This window comes from Colias croceus, chromosome 16 (genome assembly GCF_905220415.1).
Source record: "Colias croceus chromosome 16, ilColCroc2.1".
Taxonomy (NCBI): Eukaryota; Metazoa; Arthropoda; class Insecta; order Lepidoptera; family Pieridae; genus Colias; species Colias croceus.
This window is the reverse complement of record NC_059552.1, coordinates 9,030,541-9,055,488: the sequence shown is the minus strand read 5'-3', so window position 1 is coordinate 9,055,488 and position 24,948 is coordinate 9,030,541. Positions and strand designations below refer to the sequence as shown.

Genomic DNA, 24,948 nt, shown 5'->3' with positions numbered 1-24,948 from the left:
GGTCCGATTTGAAAAATTATTTCGGTGTTAGATATAAAAATTTATCGAGGAAGGCTTACAGGTGATATATTATCTTCACGTTAAGACCAACAGGAGCGGAGCAATGCGGGTGAGACCGTGCGGCACAGCTAGTAAAAATAATTATTTTACACATTTAGAAAAGAATGTACTGCGGATATTATTTAAAAAAAAGGTTACTTAAATCATAAAAGATGAAAATCAATTACCTACATAATATATTTTTTTTGGTATGTAGAGGGGTTGTGAACTCAAAGACGATACTGATCGTAATGATTTTATTTTACACACAATATCCGTATTTATACAAAAATCGACCAAAAACAAAACCAATCAGAATTCTAATGTTGAAATTGAAATTTAGAATGCGCTCTGATTATGAAAAAGAATGCGCCGGCCTGTACACAATATGATATATAATTATAAACTCTATGCATGTCTCCCATAGGTACATTGATTGTTTATAATTGATAAGTAATAGGCAGAATATTAAAAAAAGTGTCGCCTTTATATAGCGGAGAGTCGATGACATCGCTTAATCTATGACTCACTAGTTTTGATTCGTGGTGTCTTCTCTATACTTAGTAATAATAGCAATGAACGTATAAATGGATGGTTATTTTATTAATTATTTTAATTTTAATTTGTTTGTTGAGAAACTGTTTTGTTATGGTATTTGTGTATTTATATGAAAAATCATATTTACGTACCTATACACAGAACGCAACAAAATCCTCTTACTACTCGTAATGAGCCCATAAAACACTGAACAACTTTTCCCATATATAACCGTTTCTTTATATTATAATATCATTGCATATAACATATTATTATGTCAAATTCCAATAAAATATTATTTACTATCGCAAATACATAATTTGCATTGTAAATTTAGGATGAAAACTATTACATAAATATAGGGAAAATCAAATACATTTTAGTGATTTTGCTTTATCTTATTTTTTTACATACCGTAGGGCCGTGTGTAAGCGAGAGAGAATGATAAGCATTTAAGATTTGTTTCTATAATGAAATGCGTTTTAATTAGATAGATATCTCTAAGGACTAGTGCCAAATTTAGGGATTCAACAAATGATACAACACAGGTAAAAGCTACATTTCCAAAAGCATTTCCATTATAATGTAGGTGCCCAATTAATAAAATTAGTTTTTGCGGATACTCGAGGCTCCGTTCGCGAATGTGTTATTACCTGTAACAATCCGTTGTACCATAGATCATTAAGCAAGAGCCAGCGCGCACGAGCAACTTTGTCTCCGCAACTATTTTGTCTCTCCCATCAATTTGTATGGGGAGTTGCGTCGCTACGTGCGCGCACTTTCATACTAGCCCATAGACAAAATAGTTGCGGAGATAAAGTTGCTCGTGCGCGCTGGCTCTAAGTTGTACCTCAATGATAACTATAATATATTGTTGTCGTACCTGTTGAAACGTTGTTGCTACGGCCCGCGTGTTTTGCATTCACTTAGATGAATTATAATTAAAATAAAGAACCGTTTTATGATTCGGTAATATTACCCCAATTCGTTCGTTGTTATTAAAATTAGGATGAAACTACCGAAAGTGGCGTTTGAAGACCTTAAAATACTGTATAGGAGTTACATAGGGCCCCTAGGGGCTAGGTTCTAGTATTATTATCTAGCTACTAGTTATTATTCTGTGGTATTATTTAAAATTGCGTATATGTGTGGGTTGCAACTTACAAGCAGCCCGCGTGCCCCTTGCTTGAAACAATGGGTCAGTCATTTGAAAATGCTTTAGTGTTCCCTATCTACAATTTGCTATGATCTGCTAACAGCCAGTTTGAAATGCTCATAAATTTCTCAGTTAAATATTTTCTACTCATGAAAGCTGTTTACTTTCGAGGGTGCGTGGTTCAGTTCTTTGAAAATTCATAAATATTCCCTGTCTATTTTTAATTTATTGCGTGAAAAAGTAATTTAATCATTTATCGAAGGTGTTAGATGACCTTAAATAAATAAAAAACCTATCGTTATGATTTTTTTTATAATAAGTACCTAAGTATTATATTAACAGGTTTATTAACGAAAGATAAAAAGTACGAAGCTTATAAAAGGGAGAGAAATAAGTATAATATTTAAAGATATGAAATTCATGCAACTGTTGCTAGTCAACATGCACAAGTAATGGACACAAATAGTAATTAAGACTTAAGATATAATATTGTTTACAATAAATAAGTTATATTGACCTCTCCACTTATTATAGTTATCAGTTGCAAGTTGCAAGTTGCATTGGACGTGTACTAAAATGAAAGTAATAGTGTTAGGGGCTGGCATTAATGGGAATACTTGCGCGTTAAAAATTAAAGAGAGGTATCCAGATTTAGATGTAAGTTTTTCTGACATTCTTAAAAATAAAGAAAATATAAAATATATATATAGTTAGTTACTCTAAGAAAAATTCAATTGATAATGTAAATATTGTTTTTGTTTTTTGATATTATTAAAGTAATAGCTTACTGCCCATGCTTTCACGCGCGTAGTTCCCGTTCCCGCGGGATTTACGCGATTAAACCTAGGCTATGTCCTTTTAATCTCAAGCTACCTTTGTACCTACCAAATTTCATCCAAATCGGTTGTATAGTTGAAGCGTTAAGAAGAGACAGACAGACAGAGTTAATTTCGCTATTATAGTATTAGCAAGGATAATTATATTTCCAAAAAATTACATCAATTAGATTTATAGGTACAATTTTCGGTTATTGGCTTTACAGGATCACATTTTTTTTTCTTTTTTTTTTCATATTACTTTACTCTATGATTTCTATTTAGTTGATTGAAATGGACCCGAATTTAAATTATTATAGGTATTATTAGGAACTATCTGCTCCGCGCGCTTTCAACCCCGTGGCTCCTTCCTGTTGGTCGTAGCGTGCTGCGTGATGATATATACCCTATAGCCTATATATTACTTGCTCTGTGCTATAGCACAGATCAAGTAATATAGGCCTTCCTTGATAAATGAGCTATCTAACACCGAAAAAATTTTCCAAATCGGACCAGTAGTTCCCGAGATTAGCGCGTTCAAACAAACAAACTCTTCAGCTTTATAATATTAGTATAGATTAAAATGTTCACAGTATCGCATACTATAATTATTATTGTTAAAAACAAATGTGATTGCATCCCCATATTTTATGAAATTATTTTTTACTAGTTGTCCGCCCCGGCTTCGCCCGTGATACATATTTCGCAATAAAAGGTAGCCTATATCCTTTCTCGGGTATCAAAATATCTCCATACCAAATTTCATGCAAATTGGTTCAGTAGTTCAGGCGTGATTGAGTAATAGACAGACAGAGTTACTTTCGAATTTATAATATTAGTATGGATTGATTATGAATTTCAGGTAACGATATTAGGAGCACAATTCTCGCCAAATACAACGGGCGATGGATCCGGCGGTCTGTGGTACCCCTACCTCTGTGGAAACACTCCGACACATTTAATAAGGTGATAATTTCAGAAATTTTCGTATTCTTCTTAACTTCATCAACAAAAACGGACCCATCCCTTTCACCAAAATATATCTGAAAACTATACTGTATTGTATCATATCATGTGATATCATCAGAATCTGTTCAGCAATTTTCGGATGAATAGTTACAAACCACATAATTATACTTAAGTACAAAGTTCCGCGCTTGTGATATTAGGATGTATTGATAAAGGTTATATTATTCCGCCCGGTACCTATATTAAAATCCATACTTAATATTATAAATGCGAAAGTAACTCTGTCTGTCTGTCTGTCTGTTACTCAATCACGCCTAAACTACTGAACCAATTTTCATGAAATTTGGTATGGATATATTTTGATACCCAAGAAAGGACATAGGCTACTTTTTATCCCGGGAAAATAACGCAATCCCGGAAATCCCACGGGAACGGGAACTATGCGGGTTTTTCTTTGACTGCGCGGGCGAAGCCGCGGGCGGAAACCTAGTTAGATATAATTATTAGAGATTACAAATACAAATTTATACGTTTAATGCAAATTTAAATGTCTCACTTAATCTAGACTTTGTACTTTTGTTCAACTGTAGCAGGTAGCTTAATAATAATAATGTCGAGTTAGTTATTATAATATTACTAGCTTTCCACCCGCGGCATCGTTCGCGCAGTCAAAGAAAAACCTATCCTATGTCCTTTCTCAGGTATCAAAATATCTCTATACCAAATTTCATGCAATTTGGTTCAGTAGTTAGATTGAGTAACAAACAGAGTTACTTTCGCATTTATAATATTAGTAGTTATGTATTTTTCGTAGAGATTTGCCACTGCCTCTAACTAGGACAGGGTTAACAAAGTTCCATTTCATTAATGCTCTTAATTAAATACACCGTACTTTGAATATAAACAAAGTGTTTAAACCAATACTCTTATCTATCACATACATAATAATGTGTATCCTCCTTGTTTATACCGACACTGAGCAAATACATTTTTATCATTTACTGTATTTGAATTTACAGCAAATGGGGTATGGAAACATATGAGTTATTCCAAAAATTGTGGTCAGAAGGTGGCTACGGTATCACGTTGCAACCCGTCTTCATATTTTATAGAAGCACACCGACTGATGAACCGGAATGGACGAAAAAAGTATATGGATACAGGAAACTTAATAAACAACAAATAGACTATTATAACCAATTGTATTCTTCTAAATTCGTGTAAGTCCATAAATAAGAACGTGTTAATAAAATCCTGTACGAAAATTCTTAATTATTTCACAAATAAAAATAAATTTTTCGAATTTTAAACCACTTTTAACAAACAAGTAACATGTTTGTGTTTTCAAATTTAAAACAATTCTCGTTTTTAGATCTGGCAACACATTCACAACCTTTGTTGTCAATCCTTCAACGTTTTTATTTCGACTAGAGCAACGCTTGAGAGATTTAAATGTTACGATGATTCAAGGAAGCGTGAATTCATTAAAGGACCCAAGATTAGATAAATACGATGTTATGATAAATTGTACTGGTTTAGGGGCGAGGGAAATAGTCCCCGATGATAGGGTTATCCCCGTAAGAGGTCAAATTGTTAAGGTAAGTTTTGACGTATGCGTACGTTATATTTAAAAAAGAGCAGCAAGATTCAAAGAAAAGAACAGCAAGATTCAAAGATACCAAAATCGTCCCCTTACTCCATGACGTAACGGTATTGCCATGACGCGACCTTGAAATTTTACTTCAAAAATCATAGATGATTAAAACTGTGTGATTAATCCTTGATTAATCCATTGATCCAATCTATAGCGTCATTTGTTTCAATTTAAATGACAAACAAAAGACCTCGTTTTTAATATTGATTTACTTAAAATACAGGTTGAAGCACCATGGAACTTTCAAACGATAATGGACAAAGATTCGGGACATTACATCATACCGAAGTATGTACATTTAATTGAATCAATAAATTCTGTTATTCCAATATTATCATTCATATGTTATATCTGTGCCATAAGCTAATTTAATTAAAAAAAAAATGATTTTCATAGTAAAAATAATATTTTTTTTTTTAATATTCTTTAAGTGATTCATTTTGCGTGTTGGGCGGAACCGGACAAAAGGGTAATTTTAATACAAATGTTAATCAAGACGACACAGATTTCATTTTAGGAGGTTGCCAAACTGTGTTGCCATGTCTACAGGTAAATCTGTTTTTTTTTGGGTTATCTACAAACGAACGACGACTAATTGGATTGTAAAATTTAAACCATAATGAAATTTTCAATACATAATTTTTACAGAAGCAGTTGCTATTAAATAATCGTTTTCTTTCTTTCTTTCTATCACATTTTATTATTTAAATTAAAAACTCACCTATGCCCATTAGATTTTCACATAATATTTAGAATCCGTTCGATAATTATTGTTTTCTTTTGAACAAGTAAACTATTTTTTTTTACAGAATGCGAATATATTAAAATACTTTGTGGGCTTGCGACCGGGCAGAGACGAAATTCGATTAGAGGCTGAAGAAATTAACGGAAAGCTGTACATTCATAATTATGGTCATGGTAAGATGAAAAGAAAAGCTTTAAAATTAGGGAGGAAGGAAGGGATAAAGATATCACTACACAGTATAAAACAAAGTCGCTTTCTCTGTCCCTATGTCCCGTTGTATGCTTAAATCTTTAAAACTACGAAACGGATTTTGACGCGGTTTTTTTAATAGATAGAGTGATGCAAGAGGAAGGTTTTAGTATATAATTTATTAGGTTTTAGACAAAGCGGGCGTAGCCGCGGTCGGTAAGCTAGTACGACATAAGCTATCTTTGGTATTATCTGGCAAGCTCCATAAAAGTCCTGCCACAGACCAACCAACCAATCGACATTTTTTTACAGGTGGCAGCGGATTTACTCTGTTCTGGGGTTGTGGTAATGATGTTTTACAATTATTCGAGACCCATTCAAAAGTTATGATGAATAAAAGCAAACTTTAAATAACATGAGACTGAATTTTATATTTAATTAATTTTTTATAATAAAATAATGTAATAAATAGTAAAAGTTGATATTGTTTGTATTGTATAACCATGTGTATATTTAAATTTTTTACGGATCGCATATTATATTAATTGTTTATTCTTGAGTTAATTAAAATTCACTAATAATCCAATAAATTACTTACCAATGGAAACTGTTAACTTTTAGTTTGTGAATTTTTTCTAAGAATTTACAAAATATTTCATTCCATTCAGTACTTTGAAAAAGACTAAAGTATGGAGATGAATAAAAAAAATACAAAAAAAAACATGATTTTTTTATTTATAAAAACATTTTACAAAAAACATTAATAATTATTGCTTTATTGTATATTCATAATGGGCTCCTTATATATAAGTATCCCGTGCCCTAAAAATATGAGTAAAGAATAACAAAATATAACTCTGGTATAATCTATGCCACTAAAAAAGTAATTAATAAGTGCAGTCATCTCTTTCTCACATTGCTTATTAAAGACTTGCTCTCTCGCTCGCAACTTGATTCTATACTTTTAAAGTTTAAAGGCTTTGGTTCTAGCACTTTTGTATAGTGTCATAGAGATCTGTTCTACGTTGCACTCTGATCGGGATTTGGCTCCTGACCTCTTCTACTACAGCCAAATCTGTAAAATAATGTAAAGAACATATAAATAAATTGATGAACATACACAAACAGATCATTTCCTACTATAATTATTATTACAAAGGTAAAAGTTTTTATGTTTAAATATTATATAAGACATTTAATGTGTAAAATAAAAAAATGAACCGTATTTTTCTCTAGTTTTGTACCTGATTAAATGAACTATAAGGAAAAAGGTCTGGTCCACTTAACCATATTGAAAAAAACAAACAAAACTGACAAATTATGTAGCGCGTACAAAAGGTCCTTCGAGCCGGATCTAAATCCACTTACCAACATCGCAACACACGCATCAATAAGTAATTTATATTCTACAATACGCGTACTGCCTCATGCATGCCACGCCACGTGCCCCACTGCCCCGATCAAGCCACTATTCAGTTTACTAACCGATGTCGCGCATCAGAGTGCCCTCTGCCTCGTCGAGTGCCCCACGCACCGTGCCCCACGGTTCCACGAGCAGCGAGTGCCCCCAGGCCACGTGCCCCACTGCCCCCCTGCCCCGATCAAGCCACTATTCAGTTTACTAACCGATGTCGCGCATCAGAGTGCCCTCTGCCTCGTCGAGTGCCCCACGCACCGTGCCCCACGGTTCCACGAGCAGCGAGTGCCCCCAGGCCACGTGCCCCACTGCCCCCCTGCCCCGATCAAGCCACTATTCAGTTTACTAACCGATGTCGCGCATCAGAGTGCCCTCTGCCTCGTCTAGTGCCCCACGCACCGTGCCCCACGGGTCCACGAGCAGCGAGTGCCCCCACGCCACGTACCCCGCGCCCGTGTCCCGCGCGGGGCTCACGAGCGCGACCCACAGCTGCTGGTCCGTGGCCCGAGCCCGCCCCAGCAGCTCCCAGTGCTTCGGGCCCGTTGTCATGTTGAACGCGCCCGGGTATATTAACAACGAACAGCCTGTCGAGTATTAAGGATAATTTTATTTATTTATTTAAATTCTTTATTTAACACACACAAAAAAGAATAAACACAAAGAAAAACAGGAAAATCATATCATTATGTTAAATAGGCGGCCTTATCGCTATAAGCGATCTCTGCCAGACAACCTTTGGATAGGATTTGTCATACAAATTAAAATTAGATAGGTGGTGTAATTTTACTAATATACAGGGTGTAATCGTTAAGTGTGCACAAGCGATTATTCCGTAACTATTGCAGATACCAAAAAACTTTAAACTGATATCGAAAGTACTTAACCTAATGAGTAAAATGGCCATAATAAATTTTTAAAAATAAAACGAGAAATATCCAAAAATGTTACATTAAACGCTCCCATACATTTTATTTCCCATACATTTTGTATTCATAGCAGATTTTCGAAGTGATGTCCTCATTGTGAAATACAATGAGGAGCTCTATTTACAATTTCTAAATGAACTTCCCTTCAAATTTGCGAAGTAATTAAAGCAGAAAACCAAAAAAAGAAAGAAAAAGCTAAAATCTTTCATATTAAATGTACTAGGTTGATCCAAAAGTAATGATAATTGGGTATTTCCTGTGCACATAAAAATATAAAACAAATGTTTTTTGCTTGCTCATGTATTCACTAAGTAATCACAAAAAAATCATATCAACAGGCCACGTTTCCAATTATTTACATTAATTTGAATGTGAACCGTGCGTGCCAGAATGTTTCCCGACGAAAAGAAGAAACAACGATTCGACATGTAGAGGGTAAATTTCTAAATTTTTAATGATATCAGGATAATTTTTTGTCACGCTTTGTGATCATGGACGTTACCCGAGTTCACCATGTTTATGCTGAAACCAAAAAAACAATCAATGTCCTGGATGCGAGCTTCCAAAGTGACGATGAAGAAATTCAAAGTGAAAATCAGTAGGTTAGATTAAAGCGGTAGTTTTTTGGGACGCTGAAGGAATAATTATGGTGGAATATTTTAAAAAGGTAGCCACTTTATTGGGCTCTTACTAAAAAGACCAAATTAAAAGATTGCGGTAGGTTAGTAAGGAAAAGAGACATGGCAAACTGCGGACCTGAACGCTGTTTCACCAAGACAACGCACCAGATCACAAAGCGTCAGTTGCGATGGCTGCTATTCAAAAATCGGCATTCCAAATGTTTGAACACCTACCCTGTTTTTTAGATCTAGCTCCTATTTACTTTTATCTCTTTCCTCGGCACAAGAAACACTTTCTTAGCAATAAATTATTTTAAGACGACAGCGAAGTGATGGCCGCGTGGAGGGGTTTTTGTGGATGAAGTCAAAGTTTTTTTTTTTTAAGTTTAGGAAAAAAAATATTGAAGTATATTTTCTAGTTAGAAGACTACCTAGAGAACTACATAATTATTATAACTGTAATGACCTTGTTTAATATTGATTATCATTACTTTTAGATCAACCCATGAACATGGGATATTCGTATCTCATACTAAATGTATGGGAGGGTTTCAAGTTAATTTTGTAGATATTTCTCGTTTTATTTTTAAAAATTTATTATGGCCATTTTACTCATTAGGTTAAATACTTTCGATATCAGTTTAAAGTTTTTTGATATCTGTAATAGTTACGGAATAATCGCCTGTGCACACTTAACGATTACACCCTGTATACTTAATAATATCAATCAGATAAAAAAAAATATTTGAAAAATATTAAAATACTGCAGTAGTACAGTGAACGGGCATATTATACAAAAATAAAAAATAATATCTCAATTAAAATTAAAAATAATGAAACTAGCAAGTAGCAGCACTCAGAAAACATAGTCAGTTCAAACTTTAATATCACAACTATTTCATAGATCTTTTGTAACAAACAATATAATGCTTTTCATATAAACTTACCCTGTTTAGCCATAAGATGAGCCATCTCTGGGAACCTGAGATCATAGCAGATACCGATCCCTATCTTCACTCCGTTATACTCGAAGGTCGTCAACTGACTCCCGGGGCTGAGGACATCCGATTCTTTAAATGTTATCTTGTTCGGTATATCTATGTCGAATAAATGCAACTGTGGACAATTGATAAAAGTCACAATTTATTAGGATTAAGTAATAGCTTTCTTGGGCAACAAGATAGTTTTTGAATTTGATCTGTCAACAAATTGAATTACGTACTACATAGTATAAAACAAAGTTGCTATCCATCCGCTGTCTGTGTCTATGTATGCTTAGATCTTTACGATCACATTACAGATTTTGATTTTTGATCATTTTTTAAATAGATAAATTCATTCTCGAAGGAGGAAAGTTTTAGTAGGTATATAATTTGTCAAGTTTTAGATCAAGCGAGCGATACCGCGGGCGAATGGCAAGTTTGATTAAAATGTATGACACAACAATTATAATATAGTATACATATTATGTTGAAGTAATGGCAAGTCAAAGTTTATGATTTAAGTATTTATTATATTGAAGTAACGACACGTTGTATTAGCCATCTCTCACCTTCCTATGCTGGGCCAGCAGTTTCCCAGATCCATCCCACACAGTGCAAGTGTTGTACAGTTTGTCCCCACACCGCTCGGGGACCGTCCCCCCGACCACGCACACGCCGGCCTCCGCCGCGGCGCGAGATAACGCGCGGCACGTCTCACCAGATGGCACTTCTTCGGCGTACTCATCGAAGTATTCTAGGAAGTAATTGAAAAAATTAAATGAAAAAAGGCTGATTTTCATGGATTGATATACATAGTTTTAAAAAAAAAGTTGTCACCGATGCTTGTTAAATGTACAAAGTTTTTAAAACCGTCCGTTTAAAGATGTTTTTTCAAATTCTGCAATCTTTTATGCAAATGGGTCAATCAATTTTTAAAGGTCCCGATCATAATTTTCTCGTATTTTTTTTTTACTTAATTTTCAGCATTTTACTATTTCATTTAGAAGATAATTCTTCGTAGATTAAGATTATATAAGCAGCAGTGATGTTGATTAAATACATTTGTGGATTTAACTTCACGAACAGATCTATTCACGGGAAATAATGTCCTTTGGACAACTTACACAATAGTACTTTTTTTAATGTTAAATTCCCTTAAGAATTAAAACAAATTCTTCTAATATTAAATAATAAATAATATTTTGATATTTGTTCTATTTACACCCAAAATACGAAATATTTTTATTAAAATTGAAACGAATGATGTCTTTTGAACAACCAAATAATGTTTCATAGATAAAAAAGTTTCAGTAAAGCGGAAATAGTGATATTTTTTACAAAAAAACTATTAAGGCGAGGTTGTTACGTATCGTATTATTGATTTTACTTAATTAAAATGAACTGATTCTCGATAAAACTGAATGAATGAAGTATAATGTGATTTTCATATGGGGACATCTTAGTTGTAGTAGTAGCGTCTTGATTTTTGAAATGTTAAAATTACAATTAAACTAGACATAAAATCGCGTAATAAAAATGTGTTCCCGAAACAGCCGAGTAATAAACAAAACATGAACTATTTAACTGTTAAAGTATAAGTTTTATATAATTATTGTCCTAGGGACAACCAAATTGTCCATGGTACAACCACTTTGGTTGACCAAGTGACTGGTTGTCCGCGGGACATTTTTTAAATTTTGAGCCGCCAAGCAAATACTATTGTTATTTTATATATTAATCTCAGCTCACACTAAAATATAGACGAAAGCGCATCTCGTGTAGTATAATTGATAACAATGCATCAAGTACTTACGTTTTAATCACAGTTGTCTGACGGACTGACAAAAAAGCCACCCCACACTCACCAACAACGCTCGGACGACTGTTGCCGTGATTTTATACAAATCAAAGTGGCGTTTGAGCCCGACAGTTAATTATTGTGTTTAGCTTGTTGTTTAGGAATCTACCGCGCCATATGTGTTTTGGTTTCATAACTAAATTACGGTTGTCTGTGAGACCTGTGTCATGTAGGTGATTTATGGGGACAAAAGTAAAATGCCTGAAAATCGTATTATATCCAATAAAAAAAAATGGTTTGTATGTTTGGATGTCAATAATTATGTACTGAAACAAGGAGTGTATTTGGTATTTATGGTCGTGATAGTATGTGTTCGTGATGCGAAGTTTGTTAATGCATTGTGGCATGGGGACAAATGTGATAGTACTGGAAAATTGCATTTAGTCCCTCGACAACCATGAAACAACGCACAAATTAATAAAACAAGTAAAATATTGTTCGCAATAATGCTAGAAAATATTAAAAGGAATATAATTAAAACGAATTTAACTCTTTATGATTTCATGTTTATTAATTATCCTTCAGGGACATGATCCGTACACGTCGGACCAATAAAAGTTGATCGACCCAAATATACAGGTGAAGCTAATAAAATAAAATTTGTCAAAAAATTTATTTAAAAATTGACAAAAAATTATTAAAAGATAAAGTGACTTTTATAATCTCAAGAAAGGTTCAATTCGAAAATGGTAAAAAATGAATTTGTAGTACAATCACAGAATACATAAAGCCCGGCATTCACTACACGCACCGCGAGCCGAGCCCCGAGCCGTACCAATCCGTGGACAAATCCGTCATCGCCCACACACTACACGAGCGCCGAGTTGCAGTCCAGTCGACTGTGAACTTTGGTGAGCCTTGCACGTATCTATCCTACCACGAAAAAAAGCTCTCTGGCTCTAGTAGTCAGTGAAATGCTTTTAACACAGAAAAAAAAGCGCGTGTGGGCAAAGGAATAGCTGAAACAACGAAGAAAGAAATAACGAACGAACTAGAACTGCACATTTGTTTAACTTTTTTCAATTAAAATAATATATTTATAATAATAATGACCGATACGAGTAATTTTTATATTTGATTTTACTAATAAACCATTCTTAACATAATAAACATTTTCTGATTTAAAGAACTGAACCTTTTTTCTTTTTAAATACTTACTAGAGACGTTACTCTAAAAATCGAAATCTGTTATCTAGAAATCAATATCATAAATAAATAAATGCGTTGTGATTTTTCATAAATCACAACGCATTTATTTCTTTGAATCCATACTTATAATAATTATAAATGCGAAAGTAACTCTGTCTGTCTGTCTGTTACTCAATCACGCCTTAACTACTGAAGCAATTTGCATGAAATTTGGTATAGAGATATTTTGATACCCGAGAAAGGAAATAAGCTACTTTTTATCCCGGGAAATAGGATAGGTTTTATCCCGGCAATCCCACGGGAACGGGAACTATGCGGGTTTTTCTTTGACTGCGCGGGCGATGCTGCGGGTGGAAAGCTAATTATTTATAAAATTAATTATGTATGTATATGGCGAATGACTGGCAAGTTCACCGACAAATCCGCGCGTGCACACACACGTACGGATTTGTCCGGCGCGGCTCGGGTGCGGCGCGGCGCTCGCGTCTCCAGACGGCTAGCGCCGCGCCGAGCCGCGAGCCGCGCACAACTACACATACACACGCAGATTGGTCCGCGGACTTGTAGCCAGCTACAAATCCAGCGGATGGGTGCGCCTGTGAATGGTACCCATAATAGTAGCTAAACGCTACAGAACGGACACTCTCCGCCTCCCGCCAAAATTAAACACTTACCTCACCCCGCACGATCAGACATGTTATGGTACCCATTTCCCCGCAAGGACGATACCAACGACGTCTTTAGACGAAACGCAACGAAGATTGACAACATTAATCAAATTGACTTAAAGCAATTTTATTATTTTGGATTTGTGATTATCGTTTTTCGTAGAAAATGGTTAGATATTGTGCTGTTTACGGATGTATTTCATCAGAAAAACGCGAATTTTTTTTTACGCTAGTCACAAATGTGCCAACCATAAAGAGTTTACACACACATTTGCAGTCTCTACAGTGTGACTGTCAAAACTATAATTTTGTATGGAGTGTCCGGGGTGTGGTACAATATAATAATAAAATCAATGACCTATTATACTAGTAGACGCGGCATACGCCAACATCATTGCACTAAAAAACAGCGTAATTAATACATACCTACTTACTAACGCATTATCACCAATACAGTTGTTCTCTCTTTCACTATCACGCACAAGACATAATACATGTCTCACTCATGTACTTCGTAATAACAACTGCCGATTAAAATACAAAAAGAACGTCCAGCCACGACGCTGAATGGTGCGTGACTAAGTGAAACTCGGGCACTTACCTGAGTTTTTTCTTGCCAAAATAGAGAGCGGGTAACGTATCTAGCTCTTTTATATATCATAGAATAAAATGAATAAAATCACATACTGGTTCCATATGGTGAATTGAAACATTCTGGTAAAGCAACTATGTGTGCGCCACACTCTTTCGCCTTATGTATCTCAGTTACTGCTTTAGCTATATTTTTTGTTTTGTCACCAACAACTGACATCTGTATCAGAGCGATCTTAAAACCTGAAACAATGATACATAAAAATAAATTTAAGCAAATTTGAGCATATTTCCCACTTCTGTGATTTTTTTTAGTTATCTTCTGTTTCTTCACTAAGATGTTGCTTTCAATTCTGGAAGAAGAATAAATTTTTTAAGCCAGTTGAATGATAACAAAAAAATTTAATTATTACTCTATAAAATCACTAGCTGTCCCGGCAAAAGTTGTTCTGCCTTACTCTTATCACTTAGGGGTATGAAAAGATGTTGGCCTTTTCTCAGAGCTACCCAATATGCACAGAAAATTTCATGAGAATCGTTCCAACTGTTTTGGAGGAGTACGGTAACTAACATTGTGACACGGGAATTTTATATATTAGATAGTTTATTGCATACATACTTCAATAATAGTAAAATACAATCTCATAATAATATAACTTGACATCAGTAACTATTATGTTCAATGATAAGAAAATTAAAACACTTATTCAGATAAGGAAATGAGTACCTATCTTGTTTGAATTTAAAATGTTTACTTTCTTAGTTATGAATTCTCATTTCAAAGTACTATTGAAAAATATGATTTACTTATATAATTTTTCAACATGACATAGCACCATATTAATGGTGAATTTGCAGTTTACTCTTAAAATATATTTAACACTAGCGGTCCGCCCCGGCTTCGCCCGTGGTTCATGTTTACGTTTTCTCTACATAAGAACCATCCTCGTACTTCAAGGAATATAATAAAAAAAGAATTATCGAAATCGGTTCAGCCGTTCTCGAGTTATGCGCTTACCAATACATTTTGCGATTCATTTTTATATATGTATAAGATTATGCAATAATGTGAAATGTCCAAAAAATTGTTATTAATAATATTTTAAATACTACTCATATGAAAATATTAAATAGTTACTATAATTTTCTGTTTCAATAGCTGCAATCAATGAAGGCAACCAACTTTCTGGATATTGGATATGGGACTTCTTTTTCAACAAAGTTTTTATAGAGTAGATTTTCAAATGTTTCAACCATTCATGAAGAAAACAATATTTTGTAGGAGCTTTTGTACTAACCATAGTATACCGCACAATGGTCAAACAGTTTTGAAGGTAATTTCCAATTTTCAAATAGTTGGTAACCTTACAATTATTAGGTAAATAAAAATCTTAAATACATGTTCAACTAATTTGAAGAACCCTTGTCTTTAATTAGCTATAATTTTTACTTTGTTTTGTGTTAATGTAAAGTTTTAAATTAAAAATCAAAACCATTTAGAGATTTAAAAATTTATAAATAAAGATATATTTTTGTAGAAGAAAAATTATAGATACTTATGAAGCCCTTGCTAACTAGCGGAAATAGAGACCTTGATAGTCGAAATAATAACAAATTAGTATAAGCTATATTATGAATGATAATGTTTTACATAATGTATTCGTTATTTTTAGTTTATTAGTAGTATTTAATAAAGTAAACAATATACCCTACCCTTACTGTAAAACATAGGTTTCTTTACGAAACGCGGGTGAACCGCATCAGTAGCAGTTTCACACATTTTTTACTCAAATTATCACAATTACTAATTTATTTCGGTTTTATTATGATTACCTCTTTTCAACATATCGCGAAGCAGCAAATAACAAATTTTAAGTATTAACTTGCGACCAATTATTAATTGATAAGTATGTCTGAGATTCACTATCTAATTTAAATACAAAATTAACAAATTTAAGCTGTGAATTAAGTTGAAATCGGAATTATTGACATGTTGATAAATTCGTTATTCAGAGGTTGATAATAATGACATTTGTTATCACATGAATTCCTTAGTCATTGTCCTCTGTCATTGTCACGTAGACAGAGTAACTATAGTGCCACAAACCTAGTGCCACAGCCACAAACTTATCTGACCCGGTGACAAAAACTGCGTGCCGCCATTTTGAAATGTCACATTTTCACAGACTTTTCATACGGAATATTTTGTTTACATAAAAAGAAAGCGACATCAGTGACACTGTCACCGGGTCAGATAAGTTTGTGGCACTATAACTTAGGGCGTATTCAGTAAGAAAGCTTGAAACTTATAAGCGCTTATAAGCGCTTATAAGTTTCAAGCTTTCTTTCTGAATACGCCCTTAGTTTCTCTGTCTACGTTGTCACAGAATTTTATAGGTACACACCGTAGACAGAGTAACTAATAGCCCCAATGACGATACCTTTCTCACTTACACAAGAAAGAGAGCGAAAATACCATAACAAATGCATAAGACAAAGACACAAATACCCAATTTTTTGTCCCTTAGTGTGTAACCTGTTTTTCAAGATCCGCAACTTGAGTTGCGAAACAAACTTTGACAGTTCGTGCCTTCATCGTGCTTGGTGTTCGAATTTTGGATATTATTTAGTAAAAAATCGATACGAGTACATTGAAAAGACGGTGAAATTATCTTAATATAGACATCGAAGTAAATAGAATGGTGCGTTGTCGTGTTATTGCATGTATAAGCGATAGTGAGAAGAAAATTGCCGTTGTGTCTTTTCACGCGTAAGTACGACTTTATTGTCCTTATTTATAGTTTCTCAGTGATGATTATTTATACTTTAGCCTAAAGTAACAACAAGTCGCGTTAAAACAAGGAAAATATTAGCGTAATATCGATTTTTACATTCAATAACCTATAAACATCAACAAGTAAGTGTTGCCAGTGTCGGGAAAAATAATACCCCGATCATCAATAAAAAAATGATTTGACAATATGGCGAAACTCGAAAGTAAATGAATATGAAATCCCATAATAACCCAGTGTTTCGGGAAGACTTCGGCATCGAAAACATATTTTAATTTATTATTTCTCATAGTAATAATTGTGAATGACATAAAATTACACTTATAATTTTAGAGAACCTGAACTACCTGCGAGCATTAATTATTATTAAACTATGTTTATCGATTTGTTTCCAGATGATCCAGACCTACGTAATTAATGGATCGAAGTGGTAGAAAAGATTGGATTCTCACAAAATATTGTAAAATATAAACAAGCCAATGAAAAAGTAAGAAATGTGTTTCGTCATCAATAATCAATCTGCTTATATTTTTTGTATCTACTAAATTGATTATAAAGACAAAAGAAAAATCTCATAACTGGTTTTATTTAATTGCTCCTAAAAATATTTACCCTTTCCAAAACATCCGGGAGCTCGGATACTGTGGCAACATTCAACTTATACATTGACCACAGATATATAAACATTTTGGATGTCTGTGACATTGACAAACTATCTTTGTCTCAGTCGCGGTTACAGAGTACCTTTGTCTATTAGTTTCTCAGTCTACGGTACACACAGATTAAGTATGTTATTTATACAGATTACAAAGCGACCGTAGACTGAGCCGTAGACAAAGATTATAAAGTAGCCTACTCACGATTCAATTTCAGTAACAATCTGCTGACACAATCTGCAGTGAGCTGACAGATTGTGTCGTGAATAGTATAGTTGAGGGCACGTTGGGGGCGTAACCCAACATGTTGTGTATTGGATCGGCGCGGAAGCAACCCGACAAATTGTCTCAGCAGATTGTGTGCGTGTTGGAACGTGAGTATTGTGATTGCTCCAATCTCGCAGTGTTACCAACTCTCAAAAATATTTATCCCTAAAGTTTGTGTCAAAAACTCCTAAAAACGCCTAAATTATTCAGTTGTCCCCCTAAAAAAACATACAAATATAAATTCATGATGATTTAGAAATAATATGCTGTAATATGTTTCAAAAGTCTTTTTATTACAAGTTATTTAATACATAAAATATTTCGTCTTCATCTGAAGATTCAGCGTTTTTGAAATCATACATGTTGAATAAATTTAACATTTTATTGGATGGATTAAAATACGTTGTACAAGATCCACCATTTCGATTTAATGTAAATCGGACCATCATGATGCTTTGCAAAATTTTATTTAATTACGTACTGGATGTCGCTATGAGTCGCTAGGTCAAGAAATAAATATTAAAACTAGTTATGTAATTATCAATTTAAAAATATTAAACAGTCAAAAAAAAATCCCTAAAAATACCCCTAAAAATTTCAGACCCCTAAAAAATTCCTATCTCACTTATTTACCCCCTAAATCTGGGGGGAAAACCCCTAAGTTGGGAACCGTGCAATCTCGGCTCAATCGCGCAGCCGCGTTGCGGCTGGGAGTCACTTATGAAAAAGTGTAACGCTCGGTAACGTTACGATGAGTCACCGAAAGAGGCACGCGGGCATGGTTAGCCCGCCTAAGAGCGAGAGAGACAGACATAAAAAGTCGTTGTCACATAAAACTTTCGCCCGTATACCGACTTTACAGGCAACCAATTATTTTTATTTTTGTTACATTTAAAGATCATCTAGAAAAATCTGCTTCTTCTAGAGTTTCAGTACCTATGTGAAGAATAAATTTCTGTGATAGAAATTTTGGTGTGTATTGTGGTTTGGGCATATTTAATGTAAAACCATATTACTTCACAAAATTAATTAAAATACGTCAAGCTAGAAGCTACCCGCCGCGGCCGCAGCGTAAAGCGTTGCCAATACGTAGGTACTGACAATTATTGTTTTTGTACACAAATACAGAATAAACATATAACCTTTTGAATCATCAAATCATACTTTATATCAATAGTAATAAAGTTTATAATCAAAAATATTCAAGAAATAGACAAACAACGGAGAATTCCCGAATGTTCGTTGAAACAACATGACACAAAATAAATCTTCCTAGTGGTTGAATGTCGTACCTTACCACTAATTTAACTCATCTAAACCACTAGGAAAATCCACCAGCCACTAAAACCAATATTTGTCCGCTAAATGGGGGAGCTAAACCACCCAGATCTAGTGGAAATTCCACTGAGTTGGCAACACTGGTCATCAGATTGAGGGTTGGATGAATCGTGAGTAGAGAACGCTCAATCGCGACTGCAACAAATTGTTTCAGCAGATTGTTGGTTGTGTTGAACCGTGAGTAGGGCCTTTAAAGGAGAATTTTAATGTGTGAATAATTACGCTGAACTTGCGCTGAATACATAAGGCATTGATATAAGGGCATTTTCACAAAAATGTACCCCCTCCTTGAAAAATATATTTTTTTTTGATAGTATTATATTTTAAACTTTTTTTGGTCTCTTTAAAACGGAAATTCAATATACTTCAAGAAAACATATAATATGATGGGTTTAAAATGAGAAAACTGTAAAAATAATAGGACACAATGGAAAGTCTCGCAATTTTATATCAGTTGTGTGACTATATTCAGTAGCTGGAAAAACAGTGCAAAATATAAGAATTTTTAGATATTGTTTATTTATTTACTTAAAATCGTTATTTTGTATATTTTAAACACTCACTATTCCCAACTTTTGGATCTAAGCTAATTAAAAAAAACAATAGTATATTCAGTATTGTGACTCTGGTACTTTAACTGTCATTATTATCTTTACATTTAAAATGTTAGATACTTTTTTAGAGAAAAGGCCACAAATATTACACTTATGTATTATTCTCCATTAAAGAGACTGATTTGAAGGGCATTAAATGTAAAATCTACTGAAATATTTAAAAAATTCAGCTCCGTAATAGAGGGACAGTCACACAACCGAATACCCAAAAAGGGAAAGGGTGCGTTTACATGGCGAAAAAAAAGTACGCAGGCACACATAATAAATATAATTATAAACTTAACTTAACTTCAAACTAAATTATCACAATCAGTTCGGGCTTAAGCCATCACATTATTATTATTTATCTAAAGGGTAAATTACTATCAAGATTCAAGAATAAGAAGTCTCTTTTATGTTTTATATTGGCACTAATCAAATTAATCAGTCGATAATCAGTCTTCGTGATTCGTTTATAACATTAACCTTAAATAATCACCATATTGGATAAAAAAATCTTGTTTCAGTGGACGCTGCAAACACGAAGGTTAATCTGTAAATAAAAAAAAAAAACCAATGAAAAATATCGTGAAAAAAATTAATTTTTGTTCCATTATTATCTTTAGTACTTACTTATACAAGGCACATTGTCTAGATTCTTAGTTCTGCTGGCTTATTTTGTTTCTTTTTCTGCATAATGCTTCTTTTTTTTCTTCAAAAAAAAATTTTACTTACTCATGCAAAATGATCAATCAGCTGTTGCGATTTGTATGGGGAAATAATTTTTATTTTTGAAATCTACTTTTTGCCGTAGTTTCCTACTCAGTCAAAAATGTCTTGGAAAAATATTTTTATAGCTCAAGAAAATCGCCATGTAAACATTGCTTTATGTGTTCAGGCATGTTGTGACTTTTCGTTCAGCGTATATGTGACCGCTCAAATAGTCACACAGCGGAAGTCACATTTGATAATCCTCTAGTAATAAAAACGGTTTAAAATATAACCACAACACTTATATTCATCAAAACTTTTGATCAACTTACATATAAAAACATTTAAAACAAAATTAACTAAATACTACAAGATAAATAGATAGAAATAAGCCAAAATATGGTCACATACCTGAATGAAGAATTTGGTCCCTGCGGCTTGCAAACACGCGTGCACTCCTTCTAAGCAGTTTTTTGACCCTGAGGGCTTCTAACCTGATAAGTTGCATAGCAGTAGCTATGGTGTTGACAGTAATGCAAAAATATTTGAACCACAGTAATTTTCTTTTTAGAAAATCGGTGACACAACTGAATGTTCCGGGAAGGACAATTTTTTTGATTTTATTTTTTTTATCTTTTATTTTGCTATATAAGATTATTATATTTTAACTATTATCACAGTAACTGATTATCCTGGACCAAATAAAACCTTAAAAGATGGTACCTTTCTTACAAAAAAGTTAAGAAATAATTTAATAAACGCGTAAGAGTAAGCAGGGGACAGCGTAAAATTACCCATTTTTCAATTGTTATTTATGATTAACTTAACTTTATTTTAGATTTTGTCATAGTTTTTGTTAAAAAAACAAAATATTGTCATACGTATAATCACTTTGATAACATATATAAATAATTCTGGCAACTACTTCATTATATAGAATTTAATGAATTCGAGGGACAGTTGAAAATCAGGGGGGTATACATTTTTGTGAAAATGCCCATAAATTAATTATTATTACAGGTTTGGTGAGCTTCATCTAAAAAAATTAATATATTATATTAAATATACTATGTATCAGAGACATCTAGTGGTGAATAGAAGAATCGAAATTAATAATGACTACGTTTTTTCTCTAATAGATGGCGCTGTATTTAATTTCGATATTATACGGTTCATGAAATATAATGCTTATTATAACACTTTAAAGTACTGAGATAAATATGTATATATAGTAAAATTTTTTGTTGATTATTTCAATATTAATATAACTGCAAACTTATATAATTTAATATTGCACAATAATATACAAACTACTACCGCCATCTACATCAATATCAGATTAATTATATTTTATTACTGTGACATCTAGCGATAACTAGTAGTAACTAATTGCAGAAGAATTACTGCCAGATTCTAATAGATGGCGTTGTTTTTTATTTCATAAAATTTACTGAATAATTTACGGAATAAAATGTTTAAACATTACAATATGGATGGCAAAAATCAGTGAAATATTAAATAAAAAATGTACTTTTCATTTTTTATGTTAATTAGAATGTTGCTTCAGCGAAAAAGCTTTAGACTTTATTTAAATAATTAAAACTAGTGGCGCTATCTACATTAATATCCTGTATCATTTATTTTATATCAGCGACATCTAGTGAACACTAGAAGAATCGAAATTTATAATGACTACAGCCTCCTTCTAATAGATGGCGCTGTATTCACTTTCAATATTATACAATTCATGATTCAATACAATGCGCCTGTCCGTCTGCAAGAAAACTTCCGCGAGAAATGTCCGACAGTCTGTCTGACAGCAACTTGCAAGTCTACAATTGCAGGTGGAAACGCGGCCTAACACTATAAATCACTAAAAAAATGTACCTATAGTTAAATTTTATTGATGGCTATTTTCATATTGATTTATCTGCAAATTTATAATATCACAATAATATACAAACTACTAGCGCCATCTACATCAATATCAGGTGACACCCTATATACATATGCACAGGTATAATGCATCTAGAAAGCATCTAGATAATATATTGACAAGATATATTGAAACAATTCTGGATTGAAAAGTAGGTTTTTAATAAATAAGCACTCTTAGAACAATTGATTTATTGATTCAATAAATGAAACGATACCAATTTAAATTTCGCGCTGTTTTTGTATGATGTGCGCATGCACAGGTTTTATTTATTATTTAATTAATAATAAAATAAATAATTTAACAATTTCAATGATGGACCTATACGGACCTAACGATAAAGAATACGATTTTGATAAATTTCGCCAATTTTGCTATGGATGAGATGCTAAAGTGTACTTTTTTTATACCCAAAATTTAAAAAATTATTTATAAAAAAACTAAAGGGGACCTAACAAAAAAATTGTGAGACCTTTAAGGACCTAACGGAGACCTATCGATTAAGGTCATTTTCGACCCAAAATTCCATTGATGGGGTGCTAAATTTGCATTGGTTAGCCGTTAGGTTAGTTCATAAATTACTTCTAATGAAATTGTATGCCGTTAGCCCACAAACATGTCAGTTTCAACTTAACAAAAACTTACCTAATAATTGCCTCTTGTTCGCTTTGCTGTGCAACATTTTCGTGTAGATTTCTGTCAAGATAAACTTTGCTTCAATTTGTAATAAATTATTTTCATTAGTGTTCTACGCACGTTAAGATTAGTCGTCGCGACGTGACTGACTGATACTGTGGCCATTTCTGTGATCACAATATATACTAATTGTTACATTACGGGGAAGCACCTAAAAGCGATTTTTTCATTGGAATGTTCTTGGGAATCACAAATCAAAGCTATTAAAATGTAGTTAATGCTAAGATATTTTATTTCAATTTACCTACATATGATAAAAAAATATATATTTTTTTGTAAAATCGAGACAAAAAATAATAGTAATGTCACAAAACTACCTTCATTTAAAAAAAAACTATAAGCTAGCCTATCACATGGGAGAGGAACTTTGAAGAGGAGTTATGGTTATAACGCAAAAACACTGAAAAACATTTATTTCATAAGTGCAGGTCTAAGAGTGCAGCTTGCAAGTTGCAGCGGTTCAATTGCGCGAATGTTAATTTCTATTGTATGTCGGCGCAACGACGATACACGACTACCGTCAAACTACTAAATAATTATAACTAGCTAAAGTTTACTTAAATCTTTTTAAATAAGTGGTTGATAAATGTAATGAAATAATTAAATTAACGAAATAAATAATTATAAAAAAAAAAAAAATCTTTATTAACCAAAATATTCAATCATTACATTGTTAAGTGTGATAACAGTAGGATTATTTTACAAGGTTGCTAGTACAGTGATATCCAAACTAGGCTATTGCCTGTATCTTGGATATCAGAAACGGAGTACAGGTTACTTTATGAAGACGAATTATACAGTACATCAATAATTATGTTTAAATAATTTATAATTAATAATAATGAGTGTACTTAATACAAGAACTTACAACATTGTCCATTTAACATAGGGTGTGTGATTGTGTGTGTGTGTGTGTGTGTCTGTGTAAGTGTGTGTTGTGGGAAGGTGAGTGTGGATGAAGGTGATAGTGTAAATATGTGTGTGTTTGTGTTCATGTGTGAATGCGTTCAGGGATCCAATAATATTAATTAAAGTAGCATTTTAGCATAAGTAAAGTGTTCAAGTTTTATTTCTCACCAACAGATTTCTATTAAAGTTAAAGTTTATTCTTATATTTAGACCAGATCTTCGGTATCGCTGTATGAAAGTTCATGCAGCCAAGATTTCATTATTTTATTGCATTTATACATATTGCAGTTTTTCAGATGTTTTGATTTACAAACATTATTGTACGTATGAATGAGTGAGTAAGCTGGGCTACGTCTAGCTATTTTTGAGTTGAAATCAGGAAGTGGGATACGGAATGTTCTTTTCTTTAGGAGATCTTTGTAATCGGGCCGCGAAACGATTGATTTATGGGTTAGGTTTACTGCTGAAAGTATGTATAATTGACGAACGCGAAGTACGTTAAACTCACGATAAAGTTCATTCGTAGGAAATCGGAAAGGCTTTTTAAGTGTCACTTTAATCAGTGCACGTTGAGCTCTCTCCAGTTGCAGGAGGTGAGTTTTGGCAGCGCAGCCCCAGACAGAGATGCTATAATTTATAATAGATTGGCATAAGGACGTGTATACTTGTCTGAGAATTTTTAGTGGGGTGCAATTGCGCAGTTTCTTCATTATGAAGATGAGTTTCCTTACTTT

The 24,948-nt window shown here is 33.3% G+C and overlaps 2 protein-coding genes across 4 annotated transcripts; one reads left to right on the top strand and one right to left on the bottom strand.

The window, feature by feature from the left end:
• Positions 1-2,259: 2,259 nt before the first annotated feature.
• LOC123698514 (D-amino-acid oxidase) lies at positions 2,260-6,586 on the top strand. Its single transcript, XM_045645163.1, has 8 exons — positions 2,260-2,389; positions 3,410-3,513; positions 4,536-4,736; positions 4,889-5,114; positions 5,394-5,458; positions 5,602-5,719; positions 5,980-6,088; positions 6,417-6,586. The coding sequence occupies exons 1-8, from the start codon at positions 2,309-2,311 to the stop codon at positions 6,512-6,514; spliced, it is 1,002 nt and encodes a 333-aa protein (XP_045501119.1). The 5' UTR covers positions 2,260-2,308; the 3' UTR covers positions 6,515-6,586.
• A 231-nt stretch (positions 6,587-6,817) lies between these two features.
• Positions 6,818-23,383, bottom strand: LOC123698515 (omega-amidase NIT2). 3 transcript variants are annotated; one of them, XM_045645165.1, is made up of 6 exons: positions 23,255-23,383; positions 14,413-14,559; positions 10,620-10,804; positions 10,015-10,183; positions 7,872-8,105; positions 6,818-7,179 (listed from the first exon to the last, which is right to left on the bottom strand). In XM_045645165.1, the coding sequence occupies exons 1-6, from the start codon at positions 23,289-23,291 to the stop codon at positions 7,091-7,093; spliced, it is 861 nt and encodes a 286-aa protein (XP_045501121.1). In that variant the 5' UTR covers positions 23,292-23,383; the 3' UTR covers positions 6,818-7,090. The 3 variants fall into 3 exon arrangements, with proteins under 3 accessions (XP_045501121.1, XP_045501122.1, XP_045501120.1); XM_045645166.1 differs by lacking the exon at positions 23,255-23,383 and adding an exon at positions 16,150-16,342; XM_045645164.1 differs by lacking the exon at positions 23,255-23,383 and adding an exon at positions 16,030-16,167.
• Positions 23,384-24,948: the final 1,565 nt, after the last annotated feature.